Source organism: Phytophthora parasitica, assembly GCF_000247585.1.
Source record: "Phytophthora parasitica INRA-310 unplaced genomic scaffold supercont2.5, whole genome shotgun sequence".
NCBI classification, from domain to species: Eukaryota; Oomycota; class Peronosporomycetes; order Peronosporales; family Peronosporaceae; genus Phytophthora; species Phytophthora nicotianae.
Window position 1 is genome coordinate 972307 of NW_008648991.1, and position 8722 is coordinate 981028.

Consider the following 8722-nt stretch of genomic DNA (forward strand, 5'->3'; position numbering starts at 1 on the left):
AAGACCGTGTTTCTCATTGAGAGTGTCGGCACGATCAGGAATGCCCGTGCAAGAGGAAGTATCCACTGTACATCGACTGAACTATCGAGAAACTTTGGTGAGACGATGTGCGACAACGCACTGAGCATCAAGAGCGGCGCCATCTCCAGTGTAACACTCATGGCCAACTACGGCACTACACCGAGGAAACGGTGGTGTAGCACTTCGGCTACACTACGGCACCGTCCAAATCAAAGGCATTTTCGCACAGGAGATCGGTACGCTCTATCGGTCTTGAAGCAACACCCTCGCCAGATCGTCGTCAAGAAAATGATTGTTGTCTGGTCGTGGTGTGTAATGATAGTGACCAGTGGGACCTGTGGGTACCAACAACGTCCAGACCACACCCAACGACATCTACGTCGATCTCACGGACGGTAAGGACGTCGTCAACGTGTGTGAAGCATCGTGGTCTAGCAACCAGCAGCCAAACCTGTCCAAGAACCTCGAAAAAACTCTGCATAGGTTTTAAGCTAATCCGCGCTATCAGTACTCAATATTGTTGTTATAGATATTCTGCCTATCGTACAGTATCAAAATGTGAAGAAATTCGTAATCTTAATATCATTTCTCTTACTGATGACTCACTATTTTCACTACAAAATTATTACACACAAAATTATTACTAACCACAAACCAGCCACAAACGTATGTGGCAATAATCACTCCGAAAACTAATGGGGGACAGACCACCATCCGGTAGTGTCACATTTGGACTCTCGTGAAATCGTTGCGTTGCTCAAGACGATAGAGCTGCACCCATAAGACCGATCTATCGTGTCGAGTGGTGCTGGAATCGTGGTTAGTTGGATATACTTAAGTAAATACTGTGATTTGGAAAATAGATACGAAAAGTGTAGTTTCAACGTAGCACTTCCAATAGTAATTATCCCGAAGCGAATATAATAGTATTAAAAAACTCTCAGCGAATAAACTAATATACACTCGCGGCGCATGTATCGCGTGAATATTATACGAGGAATATCGAAGAATGAGGGATGGAAAGGTTAATTCCACGGTTCTGCTTGAGCATAACATGGGCAATCATTCGTACAACACTCTAGAATACAGCGCATCCGAACATTTGCCACTACAGTTGGACATTACGTCTGTACTGACACTTGGTACCGATTTATGCAGTGCGAGTACAGTGTGTTTGTTCAGTGTGTCAGTTATGCAGTGGGAGTACTGTAACGGGGTACGAACCCAAGTGTACCCAAGGTACATGACGAGTGACCTGTCACTCTTGTAATAATTGGTACATGGTACCAGAGGCTCTAGGAGCCAACCATTGCTTATCTACATAGCTTTTCTAATGGTGACTTAGAGTTTGTATTAGAAACCAAGCTAAGCTTACCTATAAATACAATCAGTCTTAAACGTACCCTTAACTGAGTACTTCGTTTCCTCAGACCAGGGATACGTGTGTTGTCGTTCACTTAGAGTTTGTATACTCTTGGAAGCCTGCTTCCTCGGCGCAAGGTGCTGTGTGACCCCATCACAAATACCGTGTGTTTTTACAGTATGTGAGTACAGAATATTAATGCAGTCTGCTAGGGATTAAAGTCAGGCAATTAAAAGCAGGACCTCACTGCAAGCGGAACACCAGCATCAGTTTTTTTTATAGTATGCACAAGGCAATTTGCAACGATGCTGACAAACCCGGATATTTTGAACAGGGCAAAACTATCTCAAATTATAGGCGGCCAGGTAGGCGAGCGGCTGGAGCATGCCTTCTCCAATGTAGTACAATACTGAACCTCCTTCCAAGACAGTAATAACAGCGGCAAACCAACCACGAGGAATATTAAAGTTTGCCGCAATTACTGCAATATCCTACTGAAATGCACGAGAACTTACATTATTTAAGTAAATCACGTAAACATCAGAACCCAGCAACCACTACGGTAAAAGCACGGAAGGCTTCGGTGGGGTCAATTACGTCGCTGGTGCTTATTGATCACACTCAGCGGTGAAGATGCAAGTGATGTCAGTGACAGCCTAAGTAACACGAGTGATATCATCAGTGACAACGACGACAACGATAGCGATCGCAGCATACATCAACGAACTGAATCAAATTTCAAGCAGCCAGCAAATACCAACAATTTCAGAACTCCGAGTCGTTCGTCTGGAAGTGCGCTGGATAGAGCCAAAAAAAAACTTCTGTCGAAGTATTCAAGTGGAGCCGTGTGCGATTCTAATGGATCCAACGCTCGACCCAGGTGACTATCATTTGCTCTGTAAGAGTTCGTTGTCTGAACGTATTTTGAGTGGCTCACTTTAAAACTTTTCACACGATATGTATAATACTAACAGGATACTAATATATATATAGTCTCATTATCCTGTTCAATTTTATATATTAAATTAAATAAAACGTCTTTTAGCACCTTCCTTACTAACGTCGTAAGATACACCGTAGCTTTTTTATGTCGTAAGTTACGACATCGAGGGATTTATCTTGAAAGATGGCTAGGAGACTTTTTCCATATTTTAATCAAATTCAACCAAAACATATAAGCTGCAAGAGGTTTTTGCAAGATGATCACAAAACCGGGACTAGGATTCCCGGTGGGAAAGAAACCAGGATGGGGAGACTTGGTCTGGGCACTGCCTGGCAAGCCACTCATTAGAGAATTTGCCAGCCGGACACGATGCGAGCGAGTCGCCACGAAAAAGCCACCACCCCCGCCGCCCCAGCCAATGCAGCACATGACATCGACTTTGGACACCTATGGCGACAGATGAAGGCGGCGGGGTGGACATCGAAGCGGCCGACGGGTATCCAGACCGAGTGGACCTATGCGAGTCCAACAGACGACGTGCTGGCTGGTGAACGGGCTGTTGTGGAATTTGCATTCAAGACGGGCTTACTTGTTGACGGCGAGGACGATTCCGTCGAGGCCGGAGCAGACGACGCTGATAAGCGTGACGGACACGGTGGCACTGACGACGCTTCTGAGCATGACGGACACGGTGGCACTGACGACGCTGCTGAGTGTGACAGACACGGTGGCGCTGACGATGCTGCTGAGCATATCGGACACGGTGGCACTGACGACGCTGCTGAGCATGACGGACACGGCGAAGGTGGCACTGACGACGCTACCATTCGTCCCTCGCGGATAGACACTTCTGTTCTGCTTTCGCAGAATACCGTCGAGCAGGTATTAGGCTCGGACTCCGATGCATCGGGGGTTGAGCTTTCGCAGAATGCTGTAGCCAACGCGTTCGATATCTCGCAACGAGATTTACACGCGGAGGAGGGGCAATGCGACGCAGCTGCTAGCTTTCACTTGCTGTCGGAACCGTCAGGGCTGGAGAGTGAGCGGGAGGACGAACGTGCTGTCGCTCCCTCCGCTGCCCCGCCACGGCGACACCGGATACCTGCACAACCGACCGCGGACGTGAACGTACTGCAGAACTGGGAGAACAGTTGTGACTACGACGAATTGAGCTCGGGGGATGAGAGCGATGGTGCTGCTGTCGCTGATGACTACCGCGATTCTGGTGGCGAATCAATGAACGAGGTGGTGATGAGCTCTCTGACAGTGACGCGGAGGAAATTAATCAAGCGTTCCTCGCGTCACTGCATGTTGGCGACGGTGGTTTATCTAGAGCTGATCCGGAGGAACGCGAGAACACGTTGCGGGCGATGCAGTGGACTGCAGCCTCGACCGATTTCGAGACGAACACTACTCCGTACCCGGGTTTGGGTGCGGAGAAGGCAAGGCCGGTTGGTGAGCTGCTGGACCTGTGGCGGTCCCCACTCCTGACACTGTTTTACTTCTTGCCGAAGTCGCTCTGGGTCTCGATTGCCACCGAGACCAATCGTTACTGCTTGCAACAAGTGGCCCAACGAGCAAAAAAGATGGCTGCGCGGCAGTTCGGGTGCCAGCGGGAGACCGCAGCCCAAATAGCTCGTCGGTTGAGGGCAAAGGAAGCTTACGACGCACACGAGGTCCTACTTGTAGTTGGGCTTCTGGTGGCACCAGAAGAGGCGCTTCGGTGCGCATTGGTCCATGGTCGAGGGCGGCGCCATACCAGCCGGACTCTTCGGGCGGTACATGAGCCGTGACCGCTGCATCAACATCCTTCGGGATCTTCACTTTGTGGACAATACGGTAGACCACGGCCGCGACAAGCTGTGGAAGCTGCGGCCTATATTGGATAAGATGCAAGAACGATTCTTGTCAGCTTGGTCACTACCAGCCATGTGTCCTTCGACGAAGGCGTCCTACCCGCCACGTCGATGCGCAACCCCACTCGCATTTTCATGTCGGACAAGCTGCATCGTTACGGCTCAAAAATATTTATGCTGTGTGACGCAAAGACGGCGTACTGCCACAGGTATATTCTATTATGTCGTAAGTTACGCCTTGCAGACATTTTAACAGCTTTTTATGTTGTATTCGTTGTAGATTTGAAGTTTATGTTGGCAAGCGGGAGGGCGTCGACAATCCAATTGACTTCAAGACTGGCGCAGCTGCCGTACTACGGAATCTGTCGGCTGTGTTCTCACCTAAATCACGCCACGCCTGGCATGCGGTCGTGGTAGACAGGTTCTACTCATCCGTTCTCCTGGCTATAGAGCTGCTGAAGATGAAGGTTTACGTGGTGGGCACAATCCAGACGAACCGCTTGGGGTTCAACAAGGCAATACTGTCCAAGTGAAAGACCCACCCAGCAAGTATACCCCGTGGCTCGTTTCTATTCTTGCGCTCGGTCGCAGCGCCCACCATGATATCGAGCGTATGATGGGACCGCAAACCGGTCTACTATCTCTGCACAGGTTCGGCCATGACGCCGTCTATTCTCGAGCGGAAAATCAAGCGGGTTGGTTCGATCCAAGGAGGGTGCCCCCAGGCCGTAAAAGACTACCAAAACTGGATGGGCGGAGTTGATCGCCACGATCAACTCCGCCTCCAGAGCTACTCTTTGCAAATGTCCACGCGATTCACAAAGTACTACAAGGGGCTGTTCTTGGGCTTCTTGGATCTTGCGTTAGTGAACGCGTACTTGAGCCATGCAAAGGGCTGAGTCGTTTGCGGTCCTCCAGAACCAGCTCTTGCAGCTCAAGGCCGAGGACTTCGCAGGGATACACCCTTTGCCGCCTCCATCCAGCCAGAGGCGCAGGAGTACACCTCTCCGCCTGACGCACGCCCTTCAACAGGCCGAAGACTGGGTCACTATTAGCGGCGTTCAGAAGCGCCGCTAACGGTCGTGCAAGGTCTGTGCACGCTTGCGGACACAGTAGAAGAAGTCCTTCGCGACGACTTATTTTTGCGAGCGTTGTTCGCTGGACGACGCCAAGTGCTGGCTCTGCAATAGGATCCGCCGCGAATACAACGGCGTACTCAAGACTTGTTTTGAGATATGGCATGAGGACTTCGGGGCCGGGGAGAACATTCCCAGCAACTTGGGGAAACGAGTCGTGCTGCGCAGGCCCGGCCAGAAAGCGGGGAAGCGCAAGAAGACCCGACGTGAACTCCACCTTCGCCGCGAGGAAGGAAGCGAGTGTGGGGGCGGCGACGATGCTGAAAGTGAGGGAGTGGCGACGGAACCTCTGCGGTGTGTCATTTGTTGAGTGATTAGTGTCGTGAGGTTGAATGCAGAGGTTCTTGAGTCGACGTTCTTTCTTTTGCTTCGTTTCTGAAATGAGTAGCTGAGAAGCGCGTCTTGTCGTCCGTCTGATGAATGCTGTTGGGGTCACTTACGACATTGATCTGCGCTTTATCTATCTCAATGGTGTAAGTCATACAACATTGTGCGGAAAACTGTTGACAATTTATACTCCAATCCTAAAGATAAGCAGATGGCCCATACAAATACCTAGTGACAGTGTACGTCGTATTATACGACATACGCTTAGTCGTCTGAGGCGAGTACAGTTCGGGTAGAAGGTGTTAAGCTTTTTTATTGTAAAAACTTGTAGGAACGCCCATCCAAGAAAACCGTTAGTAAGCTCAAGTTGTCTTTTAAATCGGAGTTTTGCTTTTGTCGTAACAATGACTTAGAATCGTACTTAAACCAACTCAGAATAAACTATCTCTCTCCCATTCAGACACTCTCCCTTCATTACGAACTTGCAAACGACGATGTACTCAGCTGACTACAAGTGGCGCGCGGAAACTCTACATTACGCATACGTTGTGCCATGCGAGGTTGTAATGTGCGTGTTAGGAGTTTCTGGGTGTGCTGTTCGTCGATGGTATACGCAGTTCGTGGAAACTGGCCACGTGCTACCAAAGGAGAGAGAAGCGCGTCCGGTATACCCTGCGGTTGTCGTGTCGTTTGTGGATTTCTACGCTAAAGATCACCCCTGCTTCTACGTCGAAGAGCTGCTAGTGTAGGTGAAACGACGGCTTCCTGAGCAACGGCGACTTTTTTCGTCGATGTGCGTACTTTGTTGGCTCCGCTGCGAGCTGAATATTTAATGGAAGTTATTACAGCACCGTGAAAGAGAGGCACTGCCATTTGAGGTGGACACGTACCTAGCCAAGTCGAGAAGCTTCTACAGCTATCTAAACCAACTGATATTCCTCGGCCAGACGTCCAAGAACGGCATGGATTCAATGAGGAGATACGCTTGGTCTACTAGAGGTGATAGGGCTGTGGAGCCGGTTCCATTCAAGAGAGCCAAGCGTGTGCCTATCATAGAGGCGTGTGATGTGCGCGGCTTCGTGGCGTGGGATACGACTAGCGGAACCTCCACTCGTCAGCTCTTCCACCGAGCCTTTGATAGGTAAATGGTGAAACGCCTGAACCCGTGGCCGCTGCAAAGGCCTATCGTGGTGATGGACAATGTCCTGATACACATGCACAAAGCGATATACGCAGTGGTGCATCGCTGGAGAGCTATGACGCCGTATCTGCCTCTCTATTGTGCACACCTCAACACCGTCGAGGTCATGTTCGGCCGATTGAAGAACTGGATACAACAGCACGCCAATTTGATATTTCCTCAGTACCCCGAATTGGTACTGAAATTGGCAATGAAACGATGTGTGCGGAGCGTCCAACACGACTAGAATCAGTCCCACCATTGTAGATACGCTTTATGAGGCGTTAACGTTGCTGAGAAGAGTTTCGCGGGGAGGCGGGAGGAAGGAGGGTGGGGTGGGTGAGTGGAGCAATTTTGTCGAGCGAAGCGAGAATAAATCAGATTGAATGCATTGTATAGCCTAAAATTATGGTGTTCATGCGCTAATCGCTCATGTGCTCGACATCATCGACATTCCCATCTGGCTTAGGCGGAGGAACAAACGACGCAAAGACCCCACTTGCCAGAAGCTTGTGATTGGGCAATCACATAATGCGGCGGAACTCTGGTAAGCGGAATGTTAGTGGTATCCCACGAGATCCGTTAATTTGCACATTCACGGTATCATATATGGTTTCCTCCTCGTCCTTCTTCTTGGCCATCATTAAGTCAAGGTGCTGGGCCTGTGAGATTGTTGCTGAGTCAGGGACAGCAACGACAGTTCTTTCAGGCTGACGGGCATATGAGATCGACCAATGTGTCCACGCAATTTAATCTACTTGGAGCTCTGGTCGCTGCTCCAAATAGCTGTCGATAGTAGATGCCGCTCCTTGGGCCCTGGCGGCTGTTGCACGTCTTGTTCCGGTAAGGTACGCCGCTCTTTCTTCGCTGCTAACACGAATACTTCTATCTCGAAAGGACCTGAGTCCTTCGTTCTCTTCTGATAATTGGTATAAGCTGATGCTATAAGAAGGACAAAGTTGTCTGCTTACAGTGCTATCCAATCTCGCTGCCGAGCTGTCTGGCTTGGTTTGATGTAGATACTTTTGTCTGGTCTAATAGTCTTTTTACGGTAGCTGCGCAAGCTTTCGGCAACCTTCTCTTCAATTCTGCTATAAAACAATTTCAGCCTATACAATCTCTCTGACTTTCGGTAGGGGTCTCATTTAATAACCCTTGACTGATTTATAGTATCCAATTATGCAGGAAAGGAGGACCCCACGGGTTTCGCTCGCGGCGAGACGGGAGAAACTACGGAGCACCGAACTTTGGAGCACCGAGACATAAACAAAACAATAGTGAGGTCACTAACACACCAAATTTGAAAACACGACGCCACCGAGCAACCATTCATTCACCAAAAGTGGGCGGCCTCAATGAGGGCGCATAAAAGCTTCTATAACTGGATCACGACACTGTCGCCGCCGGCCGTATCCCCTCGAGGAAAACTGTTCGCTACTGAGGAACTCAATGGAGCCCACGATCGCGTAACGACGGAGCGATGGCTGCGGGATCGCCAAGGAAAATCTCTAAGAGAGAAGTGGCTAGGATTGTCACAGTCACAGCGCGACCGTCACCTACAAGACGTTGAAGACCCCGGTTTCAACCTGGACGATTACCCACAGGGAATTCAAGACAGCCGCAGTGATCCGTCCTGTTACCCATACAGGGGAAGGTCTGCAGACACACCTACCGTCCTTCAAGACGCAGTTCCTATACGAACAGCCCAGCCCAGCTCACAAGCACGAACCGACCGTGCGTTTGGCCAATTTATCCAGTCACATGACGAATTAACTAGCGCGGTGATAAATTCCGCCCTAACAGCGGAGTTAACCGCTATGGCTATGGCGGTAAGAGAAAATAACTCTCAACTTGTGGCATTTCGCGCAGCAGCAGTTGTAGATTGTTTAGGAGGCT

General features: G+C 49.8%; 1 protein-coding gene across 1 annotated transcript; it reads left to right on the forward strand.

The window, feature by feature from the left end:
- Positions 1-2696: 2696 nt before the first annotated feature.
- On the forward strand, positions 2697-4716 carry PPTG_04607 (hypothetical protein; the record flags this gene model as incomplete). The annotated part of the gene is made up of 4 exons (XM_008896857.1): positions 2697-3552; positions 3618-4050; positions 4240-4392; positions 4464-4716. The coding sequence occupies 4 exons, from the start codon at positions 2697-2699 to the stop codon at positions 4714-4716; spliced, it is 1695 nt and encodes a 564-aa protein (XP_008895105.1).
- Between the last annotated feature and the right edge of the window lie 4006 nt (positions 4717-8722).